General features: G+C 46.4%; 2 protein-coding genes across 2 annotated transcripts in view; one reads left to right on the forward strand and one right to left on the reverse strand.

Moving 5' to 3' along the window:
- On the reverse strand, positions 1 to 15275 carry WDR87 (WD repeat domain 87). Its single transcript, XM_033129164.1, has 8 exons — positions 15259 to 15275; positions 11257 to 11374; positions 10178 to 10348; positions 6913 to 9794; positions 6216 to 6487; positions 4466 to 5789; positions 4306 to 4310; positions 1 to 3917 (listed from the first exon to the last, which is right to left on the reverse strand). Exons 2-8 carry the CDS (start codon positions 11326 to 11328, stop codon positions 1 to 3), a joined length of 8643 nt encoding a protein of 2880 aa, XP_032985055.1. The 5' UTR covers positions 11329 to 11374; positions 15259 to 15275.
- A 1844-nt stretch (positions 15276 to 17119) lies between these two features.
- SIPA1L3 (signal induced proliferation associated 1 like 3) overlaps positions 17120 to 24863 on the forward strand; it is a 218799-nt gene continuing 211055 nt past the window's right edge. Inside the window, 1 exon segment of the mRNA XM_033127388.1 lies at positions 17120 to 17544. The gene's annotated coding sequence lies outside the window, so the exon portion shown is untranslated.

The following is a 24863-nucleotide window of genomic DNA, read 5'->3' on the forward strand; positions in this document are numbered from 1 at the left end:
TTACAGAGTAGGAGCAACAATATGGGGCAATTCCTCGGTGAGGTGAATATCAGCTTGGGGCAGGCTCTTCCAGGCAAGTTCTAAGATCCCATAATGAGCAATGCCCATGGGAAGCATGGTACTCACATTGTTCTGTCCTGGGAGGGGCACCACCTCCTGGAACTTCGGAGGACCTCTGGGGATGTGAGAGCTACCACAAAACAGGTGGTAGAACAGCCGCTCCCCAGGAGCTAGATCCATGGCCTTTAGGGGATCTCTGTAGATGTTCCCATGGGGTCGGGGTTCCTCTCTCAGTAGCAGATCCTGTAGCAGTCTCTGGATTCTGGGGGACTTAAGTTGGTACAGGTCCATGAGCAGGTAGAACTGTTCCATCCAAGTAGCACTGTCTTCTGCATATCGCTCCCGCAATATCTGCAAAACATGGTACAGTGCCACAAATGTATCCCATAGAGGGACCTCTTCCTTTGTGGCAGATCTAGGCTGTGCCTTCTTCTCCACCTTGGGCAATTTGGGGGGCCTGCCCTTACCCTTAAAAGCCCAGAAGTCCTTTTGAAACATCAGTGCTAGGGTTTGTTTTTCCACAGAGGCATGGACACCTGTGAAAATGTCTCTTGTGACAGGATAAGAGTATCGTATCTCCATCTCCTTGAGGGTCCTGGATATCTGCTCTGCCCGTGCACTCCTGTAAGGCTTTCCTAGGAGATGCCAATTTATAGCCTTTGGGTTTGGAATCCTTTTGGTAGCTAATGAAGACTTTGGTGTGGGAACAGCCAAAGGTTTTAGCCAGCTTTCCTTTTCCTGTCTCTTTATAGGAGGGATCACTTTCAGGTATTTTGGACCCATGGGCTCCTTACTGGGTTTTGAGCTTCGTGATTCTAGCACCTGTCTGTGATGGTACACGATAGCTTTAAGTGTGGCCAGATGCATCCACTCTAAGGTTCCCTTTGAGGTGAGGTCTTCGAGAAGCTGGCACAATCTGTGGAAACTGTCCCTGGAAAGCTGTTCTCCTGTCTCCTTCTGTTCTAGAACATGGTGGATCCACTCTACGTCTGAGAGGCTTATGTCTACATGTGTTTCCTCAGCCAGGATGTGGGACACAGTCTGTCCCATCAGAGACGGACGACGCTTCGAAAGCCACTGCCTCCTGTCCCCTCGTGGTTTGCCTTGGAGTTTCTGAGGTTCCATGGTCTTCCTCACTATGTGGGATAAATATGGGGTCTTTAAGTCTGGCTCTTGGGACTCCAAAACTGTATTCAAGACTTGTAGAGGAATGGGCTTATATTTCTTCAACAGTTCTCCTTGTTTATCCATAAATCTTGTCTCTGGGAATATCCTGGATATCTCAAGTTCTGTGGTCTTATCCTTCCAGGATATTTGTTTTGTGGACAATGGCACTGGTGTAGTCTCTTCCCTCCCCAGAGCTACTGAGATCAGTTTACTGGATGGGCTTTTCAGATCTTCCAGGTTTATATCAATACCTTTGACCTCAGGGATGCTTTTTCTAATAGAAGGGACTGTTTCTCTCCCTCTCGGGTCCTTTTCTCTCTTTTTTTGTAACCTAAATAATTTTTCTCTTTTTAAGGTGTCTTTTTCCTTATCTACTTCTTCTTCCAATGTACTTCTTTCTTCTTCCTCCTCTTCTTTCTCACCTAAACTTCCCACCTCTTCCTCACTCATGCTTTCATACTTCTCAAACACTTTCTCCTCCTCCTCCTGAACCTTCTTCTTCTTTTCCTCCTCCTCCACCTCTTTTATAGCCTCCATCTTCTCCTCTTCCTCTTTCTCCTTCACCCCCTCCTCCTGCCCTTTCTCTTCCTCCTCCTGCTCTTCCTCCACCTCCTCTTCCTCCTCCTCAGACAAACTCTCTTGCTCTACTTCATCAAACAGGCTTTTCATTTCTGCAGAAAAGCTCTCTTCATTTTCCACCTCATCCCTTTGACTGGGAAACTCTTCCTGTGGCATATCAACTCTCTTTATTCTCTTTCTTGACTTTTGTTTAAGGAATGACATTACCTCTTCTTCCTCTGTTATTCCTTCCTCCTCTTCTTTCTCTGTGATTTCTCTCTCTTGCCTGGCCAGTCTCCTTTCTTTCTCAGTTATTTTTTCCTCTTTCTTTATCATTCTTCTCATTTCCTTGGCCAGTTTTCTCTGCTTTTCAGCTAGTTTTTTCTCATCTTTGGTAAATTCTGATTGTTCCTCAAAAACATCCCATTCTTTGGCATCAATTTCATTTTGTTCCTTGCTCAATCTTCTTTCCTTAACAACGAGTGATCTCTTTATCTTTGTTATCTGTATTTTTTCCTGGGTTAGTTTCCTTTCATTTTTAGTACGGTTTTGAAGTATCTTTAAGATTCTTCTGTGCATATTTGATAGTTGTTTGGCAATGTTTCCTTTACCTAACTTCCTTATTACTTTGGCTAGCTTCCTTTCTTCCTGGGCATATACTCTCCCTCCTCTAGTAAATTCTAATTTTTCTTTTGCAATTTCCATTTGCTTAGTGGCCAACAACCTATCTTCATATATCAGCATCTTCTCTTCTAGTGACAGTTTCCTCTTAATTACTTCTAGTTCATTCTCACTCAGTTTCCTCTGTGTTGAGGTTTCTTGAGTCTGTCCTGTGAAGAGAGTTTCCTTTCCCTCAGCCAGTTTTACCTTCTCCTGGATCAGTTTCTTCATTCTCAAGTCCAGTGCCTTTTCTTCTTCAATAATATCCCCCTCTCCTCTGAGCAGTTGCAGTTTTTGAAATATTGCCATCATCCTCACTGCTAATTTCATTTTGTCCTGGGCTAGCTTGTGCTGTTTCTTACCCAGCTCTTCCTCACCTTGGACCAGTTTTTCTTCTGTGTCGGCCAATTTCTTCTTCTGGAAAACTTCTTCCTTTTCCTTCATCAGCTTCTCCTCTATCTGAACCAATTTCTTCTTGTACATGTCCACTCTCTCCTTTACTTGGAGTAATTTCTTTCTGTGCTGGGCAAGGTTTTCTTTAAGCTGGTGGATGTTCTCTTTTCTCTGAATCAATTTCACCTTCTGAACCAGCTTCTCCTTCTTCTGAGCTAGAGTTTTCCCCCATTGGGCCAGTATCATCTTTTTGTTTGCAAGTTCCACCTTGTTCTGGACCAATTTTTCCCTTTCTTGGGCCAGTTTTTTCATATTCTTCATCAATTGCTCCCTTTTCTGGGCAAGTCTTTCCTCTTCCTCAGGCAGTTTTTCCTTGTCCTGGGCCAGTTTCTTCTCTTCCTGGATCAGCACTTCTTCCTGGAACAGTTTATTCTCTTCCATAGCCAGTTTCTCCTCTTTCCAGGCCAGTGTCTCTTCCTCCTGAGCCAGTTCCTCCTCTTCCTTAGCTAATTCCTCCTCTTCCTGATTCACTTCCTCTTCTTTCTGAGCCAGTTCCTCCTCTTCCCATGTCAGCTCCTCCAATTCCTCAGCTAATTCCTTTTCTTGCCATGTCAGATCTTGCTCCCTCTGGGCCACTTTCTCCATTTTCTGGACCAATATAATTTTTACCTCAGCCAGCTTCTCTCCTTTCTTTGCTATTTTCTCTTCTTTTTTAGCTAGTTTCTCCAATTTCGTGGCCAGTTTCTTCCTTTCCTGGGCCAATTTCTCTGCTTCTTGGCTTAGTGTCTCCTCTCTTTGGGCCAGTTTTTCCCCTTTCTGGACAAACTTCCTCACTGCCTGGACCATTTTTCTATCTCTCTGGGTCAGTTTCCTATATTGTCTGGCCAGTTTCCTCTCTTCCTGGGCCAATTCTCTCTCTTCTTGTGCTAGCTTCTCTTCTTCTTGTGCCAGCTTCCTCTCTTCTTGGGCTCGTTTTCTTTCAGCTTGGGCTCGTTTCCTCTCAACCTCGGCCTGTTTGTATTCTTTCTGGATCTGTCTCTGCTCTTCTGTCACCAGCTCTTCTTCTTCTCTTCCTTCTCCTTCCCCTTCTTCTTCTCCTCCTCCTTCTTCTACTTCTTCTTCTCCTCCTCCTTCTTCATCCCCTTCTTCTTCTTTTTCTTCTTCTTCTCCTTCTTCTTCTTCTTCTTCTTCTTCTTCTTCTTCTTCTTCTTCTTCTTCTTCTTCCTCTTCCTCTTCTTCCTCCTCCTCCTCTTCTTCCTCCTCCTCTTCTTCTTCTACTACTGCTACTTCTACTCCTTCTCCTTCTTCTTCTTCTGCCCCTCCTCCTCCTCCTTCTCCTCTTCCTCCTTCCTCCTCCTCCTCTTCTTCTACTACTGCTACTTCTACTCCTTCTCCTTCTTCTTCTTCTGCCCCCCCTCCTCCTCCTTCTCCTCTTCCTCCTTCCTCCTCCTCCTCTTCTTCTACTACTGCTACTTCTACTCCTTCTCCTTCTTCTTCTTCTGCCCCTCCTCCTCCTCCTTCTCCTCTTCCTCCTTCCTCCTCCTCCTCTTCTTCTTCCTCTTCTTCTGCTTCTCTCCTTTCTTTTCCTCCTCCTGTGCCTCCTCCTCCTCCTCCCCACTCCTGAGACAATTCTTTTTCCTCTAGGGTCAGTTCATCCTCATCCTCTAATAGCTGTACCCTGGACCAGTCTGACAACTTCTTTCCCCAGACTGGTGCCCTCTCATCCCATCCCAGCTTTCTATTGTCCCCATCCAGCTTTTCCTCATCTGGGAATAGCTTCTCTTTGTCCTCTTGTGGTTTCTCCTCTTCCTCAAGATGTTTCCCTTCCCAGGCTGTCTTCCATTCATTCCAGGATTTCCTCGTCTCATCATGTGCTTTTTTCCACTGATCCCAGGACTTCTTCCAATCCTTCAAAGCCATCTTCTCCTCATACATAATTGGTTGTTGTTCTTGCCTAACCACTTCCCCCTGTAGTTTTGCCATTTCCCCCACTCCCTGACTCACATCCTTCTCTCTTTCGGTCATTTCCCTCTCTTTTTTATCCACTTTTATTTCCTTCTTTTGCTTAGAAGGCTTCTTAGAGGATTTCTCTTCTTTCTTCAGTATTTGTTTCCCCTTGGTTAGATCACCAGCTTCTAAAAAAATAACTTTCTTTTTCTTGCCTTTTTTGGGAATCACTTGGGTTTCCAGTAAGTCCCGCATGTCCCTTGCTTCCATTTGCACTTGTTCTTGCCTCTCTGGTATCTCTTTGATGTCTCTGGTAACCATGTCCTCTCTAATTGTTTCTTCATGAATAAAAGTTGGTTTCTCCTCTGGCCAGGCTACATCAAGGTCCTCAAACAGCACCTCGCTTTCTTTCTTCAGTAGGGGGCAGATCTTCTGAAAGAGCTCCCAGCTGGGGTGTCTATCATCCAGCACCTCCTGAGCCCTGGTCACTAGCTCAGTGGTTAGAGCTTCTGACATTTCTGTTTGGGAACCAGATATCCTCAGGGTCATAAGACGACATATATCATCCCGCCATGATGAGCCATCTCCAGGGGTAGGCCTGTGGCCAGGAGCTCCAGAGACACCCCGCCCTCTGGCTTGTACCTTCTTCACAACTGGTTTTTCCTTTATAGGAGGCAGAGTTTCCTCAATTATAACTTCAGCTTCTTTTCTCTTCTTCTTCTTGTGCCTTTTTATGGGTTTCTCAACCATTGTTTTCTTGCCTCTTTTGTCATGTATTTTCTTCAGCATCTTTAGGGTTACTGCAACATCCTGTGGGATGTCTTTCTCTGGAGGTTGTTGTTCAGCATCTTTTGAAATCTTTAGTACACTGGAAGTGGAAGACCTAGAATGGATGGCTGTATCTTCAATTGGTACAGCTTCACTCTGATCACTTTCACCCTCTAAGGGACCTGGCTCTCTGCCAGTCTCTTTCATCTTCTCAAGGACCCGCAACAATTTTCGGGCTGCAGGGAAAATCGGAAGATGTAGATAAGGAAAACATGGGAGGCTTAAAAGAAACACTTCCCAATATCTGGTATGAGCTAAGAGGAACTGCCATAAAAGAAATAGCAACACAGGGGGCTGAGGCCTTTAAGAAAGAAAGAAAAAGAGAGAGAGAGAGAAAGAGAGAGAGAGAGAGAGAGAGAGAGAGAGAGAGAGAGAGAGAGAGAGAAATTCTCCTTGCTTTATTCCCAGTGCCCCCACCCAAAATCCTAGAGCGATAGGCCTTGGAGTCTTCCTAAGGTTGGATTCTTCCTAGGAAGGTTGTTTTCTGTGAAAAGATCATTCCACGTATCTCTACTACTACCTGATATCTCTTGACCCATCTTAGCCCTAACTTCCCTGCCTCTGGGGACCCTGAGGCATGAACTGGATCACCCCATACATACTATGCTTTTTGCCCCCTGCTTGGCCACGTCTTAGGCCTTTGCTGGGCTTGATGGCAACTTCAGATTCTTTAAGAATTATATCAGATTGCTTGGAAATGGGCATAATTTTAGAAGTCCTTGAGACAGCTAAAGAAAAAACAGGCTTTTTATCTCCAGGTGACAAGGTCAGATTTTCATTCAGTCGCTGCTGCACTTTAGTATGAAGGATTTGGAGATCTGTGGCACGCATCCCCAGCAGATGTTCCAGAGTTTCCTCCCCAATCATTTCCTGCCTGTGAAAGTCAAAAGAGAAGAAGGAGCATGCTGAATTACGGAGAAGAGGGAGAATGAGGAGGAAAAAACTGCTGTGGAACAGGCTGAGGGCTTGGCAATGTGGCCAATAGAGACAGAGTATGTAGAGGCCAAGAAGAAAGAAAAAGTCTGAGAAGATAAGATGGCAATGAACGGAGTGATCTATATGGAGGCTGCAGCGTAGGAGAAAAGGATGAAAGGGGGAACTTGAAGAGGTAGGGGACAGACAGGAATAGGAGAAGAAATGGAGAAAGGAGTGATAGTCTAGGAATGGAAAAAGACTGAACAAGGAAAAAGTACAGGAAGAGCCAATGAACAGGGATGAAAAGATAGTGAAAGAAGGGAAGGGGAAAATAGGGAAGGGGGAAAAGCTAGTAAATAATTGAGGAAGGCAAAAAGAACTTACTGCATGTCCCGGAAAGTGTCTCGGTTCTGGATCAAATTTACGAGTGAGGTCTTAGAGTGGATTCCAGTGCTACCCATGAGGCTCAGGGCCTTATTCCTCACTCTTTTGTCCTTGTCCATTAACCCTTGGGCCAGAGGCATGGCAAAGAGATGAGTAATCATTCCTAGACGCTTCAGCCCTTCCCAGGCTAGCTCTCGGATCACTGGACTAGAACTGGTTGTATCATCCAGCAGACGATGGGCTGTTTCAGAGCGCAGGGGTGGAGACACTTGGTAAGAGGCAAAGATTTGCCCTAACGCACCAATACAGCATTGGTACTTCAGTAAAGGAGCATGGGTCATACTGTTGAGGATTGTCTCAATCAGGCTATTAATAGCTATTTCACTCATCCGTCTTCCTAGCCAGCTGCGGTTTGTTGTGTCTGTAAAGACACTATAGGTTATATCCTTGGACATTCTCATTTCCATGAAATCTTCATCGTCCTTTTCCTGTGAATATTCTTTTACCTCATGTATAGGTCTTACCTTCCTGCGCCAGAAGAAGAATTGTTCAGACTTATCCCATTCCAATTCCCGCATGGGTGAGTGAAGGTTGCACTGTAGGTATATCGGGCTGCCCTCTGGCCAAAGACGGGCACGAATCACTGAGTTGGGGATGTAGCAGTCAGGGGCTAAGAGCCATTTCCGCCCACAACCAAAGTAGTATTGCAGTATCTGATAGGGGTTGAATCCCTCCCAGGTAGTCAGCTGTAGTTGGGGAGGAGCCACATACTGAGGATAACGTTTGCTGACCTGCATGTTTATATCTGTTTCCTCATTATGCCCCAAGGAACTGCGGCTTGGGGCACCTAGTACTACAGGGCTCCCTTGCTCATCTTCTATGACATGTGGCACAGTATGGTCAAAGGCAATGGCCCGCTTATTCACAAGTTTCTCCAGACCTACTAATTCCTGTTGCCCTTGTCCAAGGTAGATATACTTGGGCACAAACATGGTCTCAAAGGAAAAGAAGAAGCTTGGTATGAAAGGCTTAGGCTCTTCTAGCACTTCATCTACCATGCTCATAAAGGAAAGGCGATACAGCAGGGTTGGGGGAAGCAGTTTTAAACAGGATACAAGATAAAGACTCTGGTTGAAAGTCACAAGCAGGTCACCCCGGTCATTTGCAAAGCACACTGGGCCAAAGTGCAGTGATGAGTCCAGTGTGGCTATGAGTCTACCATGGAAGTTCCAGATTCGGACAGAGCCATCAATACTACCTGTGACAAAAAGACTCAAGGACAGGCACACATCAAAGGATGTGATGGCACATTGGTGCAGAGGCAATGTCTCTATGAACGTTGAGCCTTTCTGTGTCTCAGAGGACAGAATATCACGGAACTTCCAGAGACGCAGGCAGTTAGTCTCCGTGATGGCACCCACAGACTTTGGCAAGAGTATTAGGTATTTTAGGGGACAGCTGCTGAGAATGCTGGCAATGGGCCGTAGATATACTCTGATCCCTTCAAACACAGCTTCTGATAGGCGTACATAGTCATCCATTCCATAGGAACAGAGCAAAGAGTTTTCTCGGGCACTTAAAAGCCCTACGGGCAGCGTACTGAGTGCCAATACAGCCCCAAAATGCGTGAATCGCTCTATTCGGGCACAGCTGTGCTGGGAAAGCACTCTTATCATACCACTCTGGTGTCCAGAGAACATTAGTCCTTCCAGACCCCGACCCAGGTGGAAATGCCCATAAGCCAGGCATTGTACCACATCCTGAGAATCTGGTGAGGTGCATAAAAGATACTTGGCTGGGCAAGGGCAGCGGGTTGTGTCAAATACCAGCACATCTGAGCCACCTGTTGCTACAAAGAGCTCCTCTTTATCTGGGTCATAGTCCCAATCCACAGCCTGGTCCAGGATGGAGAAGGGCCAGGTGAAAACCAGAAGGTCCCCTGTTAGTGGGGACATAAAGCGCAACAAGCCATCCTCAGTAGCGCACAGGATCCGGAAACAGTTATTACCACAGCGGACCCGACGCACGTGCTCTGGAGCAGAGCCACAGACGTTGAAGAGGCTGTAGAAGCAGGGCAGACGGCGCAAGGAGAAAGAGTGGGTAGTTTGGCAGAAGAAGGTAATGTTATCAATAAACTGGAGTTGATACAGTTCCTCAGCAAGTTCTAGCTGCCGCAGTAGGCCCCCCGAAGTGAGGTTCCACTCCTTGATGAAGCCTTCCTTGCCGGCTGTTAGCAGCATGTGAGCTTCTGGCCGGCTGCGGATGCATACCACTGACGAGGAATGGGCCTTAAAACTGTGGGGAGAGTGGCTCCGACTGAGGCTCCATACTTCGATGTCCCCATTCTTGTTTCCAGCATAGAGAAAGTCCTGAGCAAAACAGGTGAAGCAGCAGGTGATAGAGGAGCCACTGGTGGTAGAAGCGAACCTCCTCACCTCTCCCAGCTGCCCGGGGCCCTGGTGCTCCAGGACCCTCACCACAGTCTCACACAGGGCTAGGAGGGAGCCCTTGGGGCCATTCAACATGATGTCCTGGACTAGCTCGTCACCGGGCATGGAAACCATGTGGGCTATTTGGAGGCCCCTGCCACTGCGCTCAATGGTCCAGGTGACAACTGCCCCCAGGATACCTGACAGAAGCATCTTCACTTTTGGGTCATAGCAGAGGCAGTTGATGTTAAAGCGGCAGGGCACTATACCCAGGGGTTTGAATGACCGAAAGTGGTCCCCAAAGAGCCGCAGGAGCAGGTCACCACAGTAGGCCACCAAGGCATGAAAGGAACCTGTGTGGACCATACACTGGATGGATGGCAATCGTTCGGCCATGGAGAATGTCCTCTTCTCGACCATGTCCTCAGTTTTGCTCTTTATCCATACTACAGCCTAGAAGAGAATAAGATGGAAACTGCCTGGAGAAGAGAATATTAATAGAAGAGGAAAGGGCAGAATTTTCAGCTGTTTTCTCCTGTTCTTGTGCTAAGGAGGAACTAAGAGTCTAGAATGATTTTATCCTGGTTATAGTGGTTGGAAATACTGTATAAGAAGGAAGCCTACAAGTCTTTCCCTAACCGTGGCCTACTTTAGGGGAACCATACAATCTATTCAACATGGATACTATAATTGGAGAAAGGATGAGGGAGGAATCCTGGATCCAGGTCACTTTCATTCAAGGGGTATATCTTCCTCTGTCAATCTGGAGTGGGGGCTTACATGGGCATGGCCTCTGGACAAAGAGGCTAAGAAGATGAAAGACTGGGCCGTTTTACCTGTATTTCTTTTGTGCTTGTTGTCAGCCATGAAAGGGAGGCAAAGAAGTTGGCATCACTGAAGTAATAGCATATAAGTGGCATATTTTGAGGATGTCGAGACTCTTGGAACAGTATCTGGGACCGGTCACTCAGCACAACTACGTCACTCTGTGCGTCATCTGAAGTTTTCTGGGGAGAGGCATGGCATAAACTAAGAGACCAGGACACACACATGCACTGAATGTATTCTCACTCAAGTCACAATTGAAGCAGTTCCCAAAGTCAGGCCACAACCCCAAGGACCACCCCTGATACACCCACACTTGCACAACTGATCACCCGTGGGACACCTACACTTCACAAGCATGTAACAAAACCCCCGACACAAGAGAGAACCGAACCCCTATAGGGCCTCTAGGGGCAAATTTTATAGTGTGAGCACAGCGGAAACCTGATGTTCTTCCCAACACGAAGTGAGCTCTACCTGTCCTCTAACATTCTCCCTGATGTCTGAAAGGTACATGTGTCATAAAAGACACGTTTGATAGGTTACTCAGGCAAGTGCGCTGCCATAGACCCACAAGTAACGTAACAGGGTGTCGCGCAAAGTCAGTGCAGTTTTAAGTTACTAAAGTTTAAAACTGCACCAGGACTCCTAGGACACGCTACCCGGCCTTTAAGTTTGACAGAGGAAGATGATACGTATACAATATATAATATTCCACAGAGACTGAGCACGTGCTATGCAACATGCACCCGGGATCCTTGTACAGAGCCAGCCATGGCAACGCTGAGCTTGGCAAATGTTCTCTCTGGTGCCTTCTCCCTTCTCTTTTAGAAAAGCCTCTCTTCCCAGATGGTTGGTTCCTCTGACAATGCTCCAAAGTGTTCACCTTCCACTATCAAAATATCCTTGCAAGAGGTCCCTAGTCTCATTAGGAAATTGATAGCCCACTTCCTCCTAAGGTAACAATTGTCTTTATGGTCTCCCCTGCCTGTGTCCTGCTTCCATGAAAAATCTATGCTGCTCTGAAGTGCTCATAACTATTAAGATAGATAAGAGGCCAATACATGTTTTTGTCTTACACATACATTACCTTGCTTTTTTGTATGTCACTTATGAGATATTTTAAATCCTTCCACAGGGGAATGAGTCTGGAGGAAGACATCACATGCGTTATCTCCTGACCCCCCTCAGGACCTTTGCTTCAAAACCTGTGGGAGACCAAAAGATGCCAGTTTAGCCACTGCTACTTTCTGAGGAGCTAGGAAACATGAACTCATGTTTATTGGACACTTTTTGAATGTCAGGAACTATGCATAAAACACACCTTCTCATTTAATTCTGACTCCAGCCCACTGAGGTAGGTTTTACCTCATTTTATAGATGAGATAAACTGAGGTTTGGAGAGGGTAAGTAAAGGAGTTGGGGATTGAATCTTAGCTATCATAACCCCATGGGATATTATGGGTGAGGGAAGCAGACAAACCTAGAGAGGGGCTGGAAAGGAATGCCATTCCAGGCAAGTAATAAACCTTTGTTGATGGTGGTGTGTCAAGAGGGCATTTTGTGAGGACAGGAGTACCCAAAGTTCCTAGGGGTGGGGGTATGTCTTAAAATACAAATCCCTAGGTCCCCACCTAGACCTACTGAAGCAGAACCATGGAAGTGGGACCCAGGACCTTCACTTGTAACAAGCTCCCTCAGTGATTCTGTGGATGTTCAGGTCTGACTACTGAAATAGGAAATTGGGATGTAGACCACCCATGACTAAGGGCCAGCCCACCAAGCACAGCTGGAGAAAGGATCCAGCCACTTGGCCTTGCAGGTTTTCCCAGGCTGGTGGAATCATCTATTTATCATCCTCTTCCACACTCTCTTGTTTTTGGCCTTTATGAGGACAAACTTCCACTTTTCCTAGTTGAATGTTTAAATTAAAAAAAAATTATTACAGTAAAAGACACATTGCCATTAATCCCCCTCAAAATACTCTCCCTCTCTTGGAACACACTTATCCCATTGTTTTCGCCACTTTCTGAAGCAGTTCTGGAAGTCCTTTCGTGAGTGTCTTTAGTCATGATGCTGAGTGTTGTCATGATGGAGGATGATATATGGCACACTTTAAAACACACCTTCTCTCAACCATAGTTCACATCCAACTGACTGCACTGAACAAGTTGAAACTTGTCACATGCTGTTACTAAGTTCGACACACCACTTCCCGTATTGAAGATCCCTGCCTTTCCATTAGATGGCACTTGGCAGCCGCATTCACCATATGTTTTGATCACAACAGAAAGGCTCCATGTCATACATCGCTTCTGGTATATGGCAATTTCTGTCAAATAAAAACATTATGGTGTGTATTCATCCACTTTATTTACCAGACTTGGCACCATGCGATTTCTGGCTCTTCCCCAAAAATCAAAATGACCATGAAAGGTAAACCTTTTGAATCGATTGAGGACATTGAGGCAGCCAGGACAGCGCAACTAAAGACACGAAAGAGGACTTCCAGAACTGCTTCAGAAAGTGGGAAGAATGATGGGATGTTTTCAAAGCAAGGGAGAGTATTTTGAGGGGATTAATGGCAATGTGTCTTTTACTGTAATAATTTTTTATTTATTTAAACATTCACCGTATTGTTTGATCACACCTCGTACTCTGAAGCAACAATTGTGATTGCTGTTTTTAGCCTAGTTTGGTTCTCAGACAACTCTTTATTTCCTTCCAACCAATACTTTGTACTTTTCCGTTGCACTGGAAACATGACGGCTAAGTTTATAGTCTGGCCAGCAGAGGGCAATGGAGGCCACCTTTGTGCCTGCCAGATGAAGGAAAGCTGGTCAACTTTTAAGAAGTGTTTCCCCAAAGTGTGATTCCCAGGCCAGCAGCGTCAGCATTACCTGGGAACTTGTTAGAAATGTAAATTACTGGGTCCAAACCCAAACCCACTGAATTGGCAACTCTGAGGGTAAGGGCCCCAAATCTGAGTTTTAACAAACTCTCCAGCTGATCTTACTGTACAATAAAGTCTGAGAACCACTGGTTTGGAGACCTATTGGAGTTCCAGATCTGTTTGTCCTGGACTCCTGAGTCAATGTCAAAGGAACCTGCCCACTAGTATGGCCAAGCCTAGGCCTTGTGTGGCCACAGAGACTTGATGGCTGAATTTGAGGGGAAGCAGCAGGCAAAACATATCTAACACATGTAGAGTGGGTTAGAGCCCACAAAAAACTTTCACATGCATCTCCTCATTAGTTCTTGAAAGACCTCTGAGAGGCAAACATCTCCATTATACATATGAGGAACATGAGTTCAGAGAGGAAAAGCGATGTGTCCAAGGCTACACAGGGCAGATTCAAGACTAAGATTCAATCCACAGTTCAGGATTCTTCTCCATATCAGAGTCAGGAAGAGGTTCTGCCAGCTGATGCTATGAAAGCTCTCTAACTCATAAACACGCTAATGGGAACTGGGGACTAGTTGGCACACTTCAGTGTCCCCTCTGTCTCTTTCCACTCTCCCCAAGATGGCATGCTGTCCTCCTGCTGTATCTTTTTCCATTCTTTTCTCCTATAACCTTGCACTTGCTGCTTCTTTGGACCACCTTTCTGGAGTGAGTGGGATCTGCTTCATACCTTACACATTAGTGGATGGCCCTGTAGGCCAGGCCCTACAGCTCAGATTTTCCCCACTGGCTCCCAGAGGCCCCAGAACTGCTGAAAGAGTCATTGTTACCAACAAATTTGCAGTCACTGCCATCAGTTTCCATTGTTCCCCGTATCTCTTCTGGGCCAACTTCTCTTGACCAGCCTACAAAAAGCAAGCAGTGGGGACCCTTTGGGGGCATATTCCTTGGGGATTAGTGAGAAAGAAGGCCTTCAAACCCCAAACCTGTTTATTCTTTTTGCCACTCCCATCCCATTATATGTACCAGCTTCACAGGTTACCCTTGGAGGAAATCTATCCCTAACATCCCCCATTTGATTCCCTAATCCCACTACCTGTCCTGAAAAGCAACTCCAGAGTGAGCTTCAGATGCCTTAATCCCAATGGTCTTGACTTTTTAATAACTTGATAACCCAAAGATGATCAAAAAAATCATCTTTAGATTCAAGCCCTCTGGCCCACTTAAGTAGGGTCAATACTTGAGGTCGAGATGTGGTATGTCCTGCTCTGTCTGTGACTGGGCATTGACACTGGCACTACATTCTTTTTCTTAGCTGCAGTCAGTCCACTCCAACATTCTGTGCCAGCTGTGGTAGGATGGAAGGCCAACATCCCATGAGCCCTGCCTTGGGAAGAGAATTGACTCTAGGGGGCACTGCACTCCACGATACTATTGGGCTTCTGGGATCCTTTTGGGTCACTCACTCCATATGTTATATGCTCCATATGCTCTATTAAAGGAGTGTGAGGGCATACAGTTCTTGCCCCAAAGAGCTTCCAGTTCAGCGGAGAAGGAAGACATCAAAGAATAGTCATAAAATTGATTACAATGGGAAATTCTTTGAACCTTTCTGCAACTTTTACTTTTCTCAAAATTATGCTAGTGATTCAGTTTTAAGAACAAAATGCTGTGAGTACATATAACAAGGAGGGTGATACTTTGAGGTAGGGCCCTGCGTGGATCCTACAGCCTTGCAGGTGGCTGTCACATTTGGGGATAGGGGTGCAGAAAGCACAGCTGGAATCAGAAGGGCCTATTAGTTGACTGTAAAGCCAGAGAACGACCTTGCCTTACTCACTTGTACATTTTTGAATGACTGATGATGAGGAGCTGAAGTCTGTCCCGGGGCCTGGGGATGCTCCTCTGGCTTTTCCACGTGGCTTCACAGCTAGGGCTGGGAATGCACTCAACTATCTTTATGGAAATAAACCATTTTTGAGGCTGATAAACATACATTATCAGAGTTACCTGGGAATAATGACGGCATCCAGAACTGATTACGTTGTCAAGTGGTAGGCAGGCATTTTACACGGTTTCATTTAATTGTTACGATGACCCTACGTCTTAAATATCACACTCCATTTAATTAAACAACTTTTTTAAATGGACATGGTAAAACTATTCAAAACATATTAAGGAGCTTACCTGATCACCTGTCCTTCTGTTTCCCCTCCACAAAGGTAACCCTGGTTGTGTCTTTTAAACAGTTGTTCTGCACATACACAAGCATATTATGTAAAAAATATTATTTTTCTTATACAAATGGTAGTATGCTTTATACCCTGTTCTGCACCTTTTTCTCAATTTATCTTAGAGATTAACTCATATTAATACATATAACTGTCTCATTTTCCAACAGTTGCCAGTTGCATGGTTTCCACTGTGTGACCAACCTATCATTTACTTATTCAAACTGCCATTAACGGACCTTGGGTTTCTGACCTTTTGCCATGACCACCCAATGCACGAATGAATATCTTTGTTAGTGCCTCAGTTTTAATTTAATTAACTTGATTTCAGAATTGAAGTAATGGAAATCTTTTTTCATTAAGCATAGGTTATTTTGGATAAAAAATATACTGGGTTAAATACATTATTAAATTTGTTTCTTTTGGTTTTCTAATGTAAAATTTAAAATTGCATATGTGGCTTGCATATTTCTATTAGAATTTTACTGATTTAGATTGTCACTGTTGGGTGGTGGTCTGATACCCGCACTGTACTTAGCTCCTCGAGAGTAGGAACCCAGTTTGTCTTGATTTCTCTTGCGTCCCCATAATCATCCAACCAGGCATGAAGTAGGTGCTTAATACGTTTTTGTTTCATGAATGAGCAGATGAATAACCCCTACCCTCTCCCAAGATATATATGCTGCTCAGCTTCAAGTCTTAGTGACCAACTTCTGGGAGGATGAAGAGGGAAGGGTAGATACTGACTGGGTTTACTTGATCAAAGATCTTTGCAATTCCAGCCAATTCTCTCTGGTAACCCCTATGGAGTAGGAGTAGCAACATCTTTTTTTTTTTTTTAACTTTTTTTTATTATAGGTGTGTTTTTCCCATCAACTCTAAGTCAAGTAGTTGTTTCAATCTACTTGTGGAGGGAGGAGCTCACAGTTGCCCAAGGGGGGATCGAACTGGCAACCTTGTTGTTAAGAGGCCCAGCACTCTAACCAACTGAGCTAACTGGCTGCCCCAATATCCATTTTTTGAAAAAAGGGTCAGATTTTGATTACGTGAGTAGGTAGACTAATTTACACAAAATTTCCCAGGCCATGGATACTCAATAAACACATTCCCTCATAACGTGAGATCAACGAATGAATGGTAGATAACAGGGCTTCCAGGGCCCCCCTCTGGGTGGTGGTCCTGAGGCTGCCTCGGAAGGCAAAGCTCTGGAGCTCCCTGGGACGGGGAGAGGAGACCACACCTCAGTCCCTACATATGTGGGAGTCCCGGCCCTCTGCGTGGGCTGGAAGGGGACCGTGCCAGCTTCCCGGAGGGGCGAACCGAACCTATTACCTGCGACGACAGGACTCTCAACAAGGGACGGGTAAGGCGTGTGTGGCGGCACCCAGGAAATGCTATTTGAAGGACCAGACCTAGAAGGTGCGACCTTTGGGGATGCTGCAGGGATAGTCCGCCGATACAGCGGTTAGCCCCCAGCCAAACGCCGGGCGAACGGACCCAGAAGAGGTGAGTGAGCGCGCGTGCGCACTGGCGCGCGGCCGCAGTGGCGCGCGGCCGGCAGGAAAAAGCCCAGCGCGAGACCCCGCGCGCGCGCGCGCGCGCGTTCGAAAGGAAAAAAAAAGTCTTCCCCGCGGGGCCCGGCGGCAATTAAGTCCGGAGTTGGCCGGCGAGCGCGCGTGCGCGAGCGCGCATAGACGCCCTCCTCCGCCGCTCTGCTCCGTTGGTGGTCTAGCGCAGGGCTCTGCTGTCCCCGCCTCTCCCCATGCTTGCACCTTCGGGGTAAGTACCTCACGCCTGACGGAGAGGGAGGGAGAGGGTTCGCTGAAGGAAAGGAAAAGGTGGACAGGGAAGGGAGAAAGGGAAAAACCGCCCTCGCAGAGCGTGGAGCGCTGCAGCCGGGTTGGAGTCCGCAAAGACACGCCTCCACCCTTCACGCCCCTCGGGTCTGCGGAAGTGCTCTGGAGACTGGAGCAGCACGGAGGCTACAGGTGGACTACCATTCCCAGAAGGCGGTGCGGTGCTGCGCCTACTACTCCCGGCAGCACCCGCGCGGCTGGCTTTATTCAGTTTGCTGCCGCCTGGGGCAAAACTACAGTTCCCAGGAGGACTCGCGCGAAGCGGCTTGGAAGTGGGCAGCCTGGAAGTCACTCGGGCCACCGGAGCTGGCGGCGTCTCCAGCGAACCTCTCGGGGCCGAACGCCGAGGTCGTGGGGCACGCGGGGCGGGCATCCGGGACGTCCAGGTATGTAGCTCCAGGTGCAGGGGCGGCCTCACTCAAGGGTGACGGGGAATCGGTATCCACTCGGACCCTGAGGGTCAGCGCGGGCTAGCGACCTGGCGGATGGCCGGGTGTGGGCACCGGTTGTGGGGGCGGCGGCGCCGGGACTCGCGCCCTCGGGACCTGGCGGGACTCGTACCCGCGTGGCTCAACTTTCCAGACGTGCTACCCGGCGCTGTGCGGAAGAGCATGGAGCGGGAGTCGGGGTGCAGTGGGATCGCGTCCTGGCTCTGCCCATTCGGGAACAGCTATCTAGGGAAACCGCGCCGAAGCTCAGTTTCCCCTTTCGGTAAAACCGGGGAAGAAGCGAGTATTTCTCTTTTGCTGAGGGTTCTGTTAAGATGTTGAGATCTAGCGAATAAAGCATTTGGCACACAGAAGATACTTACTATGTGTTAGCGCTATTGTTAGTTCCGGAGAAATGGGGTGAAGGTATTATCGATCTCACAGGGTTAGTTGAGGGTGTGCATGTAAAGAGCGGAGTGCATAGTTAGCAGTCAATGCAGAGTGGCTGCTGTTAGCTGAAATTATTTTGTTAAGAGCATTTGGTTCGGAAGGCAGAGAGACCCTAGTTCAAATTTAGGCTCCGCCATTTACTAGTTGTGTGACCTTGTGAACTGACTTCACCATTCTGTGCCTCCGTTTTCCTGTCATTAAAATGGGGATTTTAATAGTAGTCACCTCATAGAGTTGTTTTGAGGATTTACTGAGAATACCATGTGTAAAGTGCTTAGAGCAGCAGCTGGCACATACCCTAGTCAGTGTTCAGTAAACGGTACCATTTATGCAGCGTTTTTCCACTGTCCCAGAGACCCACTGAGGGTGGGGCTCTGCCTGTAGCGGAGGTTTCCCTTGTGGGCCAGACTCAAAACTGGTCTAGTTGACTTCCTCTCCTGCAGCCTCAGGTTCCTCATTTGTAAAATGGGATAACAGTATCAGCCTGAGAGGGTTGTAAGGATTTGCTGAGGTTGTATTCTCTCACTAAGTAGCAGCTCTTGTGTATTACAATTGTTCTTTGATGTTCTCCATCTGGTCCGGACACTGCCTAACTGTGGGCTGTGACATGACAGCCCTGAGCTCCCCCACATGTTCACTCCCAGGCTCAGTGTCCCATCTGTGAAATAGTAGTCATGGGACTTTTGTGCCAGGGTTGTTTTGATGATCCCAGGAGATAATTCATGTTTAGTGCTTAGCACAGGGCCTGGTGTATAATAAGCACCTAAAAATTGTATCTTGTTTTTCTTAATAGGCCTTTGCTGCTTTTTTACAGGACAGAGCAGGAACAAGGTTATTGCCCCCACCCCCATTTTTGGTCAGAAGAGGTTGTATTGTAGAACATACTGTAGTATAAAGGCCTGAGAAGAGATGGTGCTGAGCTGCTCTCAGCAGCTTCCGGCTCAGTCACTCCCTCACTCTTCCCCCGCAAGCCAGCAGGTTCACTCCAGTGCTTCATGTACCATCCCAGTGCTGCCAGCACTTGACTCTGTCTCAAATCCATATTAGCCCCCTGAGTTCCAGCTCCAGATCTGGAACCTGTGCTTGCTTGATGTCCCCTGGTGAGTTCCCATAGGGCACCATGAACTCAATATGTTCAACCCAAACTTCTCCCAGAACCAGTAGTCACCATCTCGGCAAATGGGCCAACATTGTTTGGATTGCCCAAGCCAGAAACTTGGTGGAGGGTGGGGAGGGGGGTTGGTCCTCTTCTCTCCCAGCCTTCCCAGGTCCAGTTGATTGGCAAGAAGGATGGAGCTGCCATTTCACAGAAACACCATTTCATTGCCCCTTCTTGTTTTCCCATCCCGTGGACACTGGAAGTCCCCCTTGGCCAGTACTGGAAGTGGCCTTTTCCCACTAGGTTGAGTTGTTTTAAGTCACCAGGATTAATGTATGTAAAACATTGTATTAGTAAGGAGCAGAGAAGAGAATATGGATTTAGCCAGATTGCAGTGGCCACAGGTGTGGTGTCAAAGCTTTGCTTTCAGGGGACCCATTTCTACAGTTTTAGCCTGTCAAAGCTCGGCTGAATCATTCGTTTCTTTCTGAAAAATCGTACCTTGTCAGTGGATTAGAATATCCTGTATGGGAAGGTGGCCATCCCAGCATTTTGGGAGGCAGGACATACACGGGAAGAGAGGTTGGGAAGGGAATTTATTATGTCTCCATTGAGGATTATTAGTCTGTTGTCAGAAACCTGTTGTCGTTTCATTTTATGATGGAAACCCGTGGTCTCAATCAAATTTCTGATGGCGCCCAAAGTTACCTAAGTGTTTTTTTGTTTTCCTTATTCTGAGGGAATAAAACAGTGACTTTTAAAAAAATTTTGGTCTTGTTAGTGACAACAGCACATGGTTTTTAGCAGTCTCTGTGGAATGGTCTAAGAGTTAAATGTGAGCCTATTTTGCAGTTGTTAGGTGGTAAATCAAAAATGGAATTTAGAAATGTGCAGTGACTGGTGCCTTTTTGTTTTTTTTGGTAAAATGTATTTTGCTGATATATTTAGGTTTAAAACTGATGGTTATGGTAACAGCTTAACCTTGTTCATTGTGTTTAACTTGCAAAGTTAAATGTATTTATGTTTTAGTAAAAAAATTAAATAGTCGTTTCTTTTAAAGAGTTTCATTTTATCTGTTAAAATAAGAGGCTGTCGGACCATTTGGTATATTTGCTCTTCCTTCAGGCTGGTATCGCTCCTGTTTCGTACTGCACTGGTCATGGTCTTAATTTGTGTGCGTGAGAATGGGTTGAATTTGGCTTTTAAAAAGTTACACAAAGAAATACATGCTCATTGTAATATGTCAAATAATACAGAAATGTATAAGGAAAATAATGGTGCCACCCTCTATTCCAAAATCCCATCCTCCAGAGATAAGCATTTATTCAGACATTGAGTATTTATTAAGTATTTACTGTTAGGTTTAGGAGAAACAGCGGTGAACAAAATGGATATGCTGTCTGCCCTTTGTGATTTGGGTAGATGCTCTGACCTACGTTTTCTATACATATTCTTTCTTCTCCCTCATCACTACCTAAAAGGGAGGCGTAGGAATCAAGCCACACATATTTGTAAGTTGATTTTTTTCAATTAATGATAGGCCATCTCCCTTCAAGTCATTACGTACAGATCTGAATCGTTCTTTTTAACAGCTAGACTCCCATTCTTCAGTATGGAGAGACCACGCTTTATTTCACCATTCCCCTATTGCTGGACATTTAGGTTTCTGGAATTTTACCTTAACACACGTCCAGTAAACATCCTGGTAACATAGGCTGTGTAGCATAGTGGCTAAAAGCATAAAACCGTAGGCAGGGAACAAGACAGACAAGATCTTTGCTTTCCTAGGGTTTACATTCCAGCTGGGGAGGCACACAATAAACAAGGTAATTTCAGAAGGTTTTAAATATCATGCAGGAAACGACTGGAGGAGGGGCTAGAGAGTGGCTGAAGAGGCAGGCTGGTAGTGAGGAAGGAGGTTACTTTAGCTTGCAGTCAGGGGAGTCCTCTCAGGCCTCTGAGGGGAGGCACGTGAGCTGACTTGATGAGCAAGAGGTACCAGCTATGCCAAGAGCTGGAAGAAGAGCATTGCAGACAGAGGGAGCAGCAAGTGCAAAGGCCCAGAGATGGGAATGAGTTTGCTACTAAAACAGTATCATTGTGGCTGGCGAAGGATGAATTCCCACTTTTCAAGTTCATGCTACTTTAATTTTTGTAAAACAATAATGACAATAATAGCAACTACTGTTTACCTAGCACTTACTCTGTAGTAGGTGTTTTTCTAAGCTTTCACATTTTTCCTCAGTTAGTCCTCACAAGAGTCCAATGAAGTAGGTAAGTTTATCGATCTCACTGTACAGACGAGGAAGCTGACTCCAGGCTCCAAGCTCCTCATCCTTATGCCAAATGCCCTCTCTTCCCAGACCCTCTTCACTAGGCTGAGGCAAGTTTAGAAAGTGGGGGCAGCATTTGCTTTCCATGTTTTTTGACACACAAAGCCCTGCAGATTAGATGTAGCGCCTAATTCACGTGGCAATAGGAGTGGTCTGGGGATGCTAAGGCATCGTTTCCCCTGCCAGTGGGACACAGTGGGGTAATTTCTGTTGGGGTGTTCCGTTGTTTCAAAACTGAAGGCCCTTCAACAGAGCCTGTCCTCAAAATAAGGTTGGCTGCTTGGCTGCTACACCAGACACAGGTTAACAGGAAACGAGGTGAGGTATTGAAGGAGAGTGAACAAGGCAAATGTCCCTGTGGGTGAGCTTTGCAAGGTGAGTTGGGCTGGCAGGGAAAAGAGTGTTTCTAAGCTCCAGCATCATGGGTTATTAACATGTACAAATACAGGTCCGCAACTCAAGTGGTTGTGTGGTCCAGGACCACTCTCCAGCCAGCATGACTGCGTCCCTTTTGATTTGGTGTGTCCTGGGCCTTACGGGTTGTTAAATATTTGGAATGAAGAGCGACCTAGTTAGATGTGAGGACAGGAGTGGGTCCTTTTAAGACCAGGACAAGTATGGAGAGCATCTTTCATCCAGCCACCTCTGAAACATGTTGTCTACCTCGCTTGTGTGCCAGGCACATGCTAGACACTGACATATGAAGGTGAATAAGAAGACGCTGTTTCTCTTACTCAAGGGTCTGTGGGCGTGCTGTCCATTAGAAATCGAATGCGAGCCACGGGTGCAGACCACGTACGTAACTTAAAATTTTATAGTGACCATATTTTAAAACGTCAGAAGAGACAGAGGGAATTAATTTAAATGTATTTTATTTTGTCCAAAAGGTTATTTCAACATGTAATCAAAGTAAAGATTATTGAGGTATCTTACCGTCTTTTTTTTCACATGACGTCTTCGAGATACAGTGTGCCTTTTACACTTTCAGCACACGTCCATTTGTACCGGCCACATTTCAAGTGCTCAGTAGCCACATGTATTGGACAATGTGGGCCTAGGGTGTGAGGCTCACACATCAATCAATGTGGTAGGTGACAGCGACAGATCAAATATGCCATCCCTGTTTTATTTTGGTGAATATTGGTGGATGAGTGATGAAAAGCGTATTTATTATAGGCAGGTAGAGCTGAGGTCATAGCTGTTGTCTATCAGCGGCACCGTTTGGGCCTGGCACCGTGCTTAGTGCTTGGGGTGTGTGCCCTGTTTCTTAGGTGGCTGGGGCTGTGATTATCCCTGTTGTTCAGATGAGGAAGCTGAGGTATGGTGAAGAGAAGCCATTTGCTCAAGGTTAGCAAGTGATGGAGGCAGAATTTGTATTTAGGTCCAGATACCATATTCTTAAATCTCTATTGTATGTGCTGCGTTAGATGGTGCTTGACGTGGGTGGGGTCTGAGTTTTGAGTAATGAAACCGTAGGAAGGACTCATTGCACTAAAGGGATTCCCAGCGTTTGTCAGCATCGATCCTCGGTTTATGTTGGTGCTGGGGTGCTGGTTTAGACCTGAACGACTGACAGATCCACTCCTTAATGGAGCTTTAGGTTTGCTGGAAACAGGTCTTACCTCCCAGGATAGAGAGGGGTATATGGGGGCTGGGAGGAGGGTGGGCAGTTAGAATGAGGAAGGCAAGAAAAGGGCGCAGTCTGTTGAAAGCTCATTTCTGAATGGCTTCTTTGGGCATGAAACCTCCTTTTTCTTTTCGTCTCTTGACTCTGCCCCTTGTGGCTGTGGCGTCCACAGGAACCACGTGGCATGTTCCTGTGACCTCAGCAACAGCAGGGCTTACCTAGCTTGTGAATCTTGCCTTTGCTCTGATCCAAAGAGGCTTTGCTGGGTGGGGTCGGGGGGAGAGGGATGTCTCAGTGTTTTCTTCTGTCAACTCTATGGGAGTCGTTGTTCTAGACTTTTAGTTACTCTCTTGGTTCAGGGTTCCTCATCTCAGGGCAGGATAAATCTGGACCACCTACCCAAACAAGGCAGGTGCTGGAGATTCTGAGTCTGTTCATGTCCCCAGGTGGTGACCTGGTGCCAGTCCCTGTTCCCAGGTGGTGATTCACAAGGGTTTTAACCTCTGTGCCACTCTTATCTCCTGCTGCTAGATGGTACAGTGCCTGGCATGTAAAATGATGCTTAATAAGTGCCAGTTGGTTGAATTAATGTTACTAACCATTCATTGAGCTCTTATTGTGTACAAGGCACTGCTCTGTGGGCTTTTCATGCAGTATCTCATTTAATCCTCAGAACTACTGCATTGGTAGGTACTCTTATCATTCTCATTTCTTGTATAAGGAAACTGAGGTCCGAAGAATGCATGTCACAAAGCTGGTGAGTGTCAGAGGCAGGATTCAGACCCAAGCCACTGGCTCCGGAGGTCCGGCTCTTAAACAGTCTGTGGTCTGTCCGTGGATAGATACATGGACGAATGGGGTGGGCAGCAGAACCAGGCTGACTGGTTCCAGCCTCTCCACTCCGCCTGTGGGCTCTGATCTCTGTTCTGGGATAGCCTTGCATCGTGTCCTAGGCCCTTTGGGACTTGGAGGCTTGAACACGCTCTGGGCGTGGGCTTTTCTGCTTGGGGAATGTGCACTTCCCTTTCCTTTAAAATAGCGAAGAACGAACTGGATATTTAATATTATGAAGGAACTCTTACTAATTTTTTTAAGTGTGATAATTGATACTGTGGTTCTACTTAAGAAAAGAGTCCTTATCATTAAGACATTCATTCTAAATACCTATGGACTGTTAAGATGTCTGGGATTTGTTTCAAAATAATATGGACAGGCGGGGAGTGGAGGGGACAAGTGTGTACGGTGAATAAAGCGATGAAGTAAGATTGGTCCTGAGTTGGTAACTGTTGAAGCTGGCCTGCGGGGGTTTATTCAACTCTTCTTTTCACCTTTATGTGTTTGAAATGTCTCATCATGAAAAGCTGGAAACAAGTACAAGAAATTTCACTCAGCATTTGTGTGTTTCAAGCCCAAGTGTATGTGGGGGTGAATTTCCTGTCTCTGCCCAGTCCACATGTATAATAAAAAAGGGTGTTTTGTTTTTTTAAATTCATAATACGGGTCAATACTTGGCCCAAGGTTTCGGGAACCCTTCGGTAAAGTAGCATCTGGCAGCACTGAGGACAGCAGTGGCCACATGCTTCCTTGGATGCCTTGAGCAGTGGCCACAGTGGCATTGGCCCAAAGTCAGGCTGCTGAGTCCCTCTTCCCTGAAAGCTGTTTGCCTTCAGCACCTGACCATGGGGCCCCTCCTACATTTTTTCCAAGGACGAGTTTCAACAAGAGGCCTCAGATCCTCCCCCCCACTTTCCCCTCAGGACAGACATGC

The sequence above is a fragment of the Rhinolophus ferrumequinum genome, chromosome 15 (genome assembly GCF_004115265.2).
Source record: "Rhinolophus ferrumequinum isolate MPI-CBG mRhiFer1 chromosome 15, mRhiFer1_v1.p, whole genome shotgun sequence".
Classification (NCBI taxonomy): domain Eukaryota; kingdom Metazoa; phylum Chordata; class Mammalia; order Chiroptera; family Rhinolophidae; genus Rhinolophus; species Rhinolophus ferrumequinum.

Excerpts from the sequence above, each read along its gene's own strand:
- WDR87 (XM_033129164.1), bottom strand. The coding sequence starts at position 11,328 with ATGTCTTCCTCCAGACTCATTCCCCTGTGGAAGGATTTAAAATATCTC. Across the intron at positions 10,349-11,256 it reads GTGACATACAAAAAAGCAAG|AAAACTTCAGATGACGCACA; the intron begins GTAATGTATGTG and ends GCCTCTCCCCAG. Across the intron at positions 6,488-6,912 it reads GACACTTTCCGGGACATGCA|GCAGGAAATGATTGGGGAGG; the intron begins GTAAGTTCTTTT and ends TGACTTTCACAG.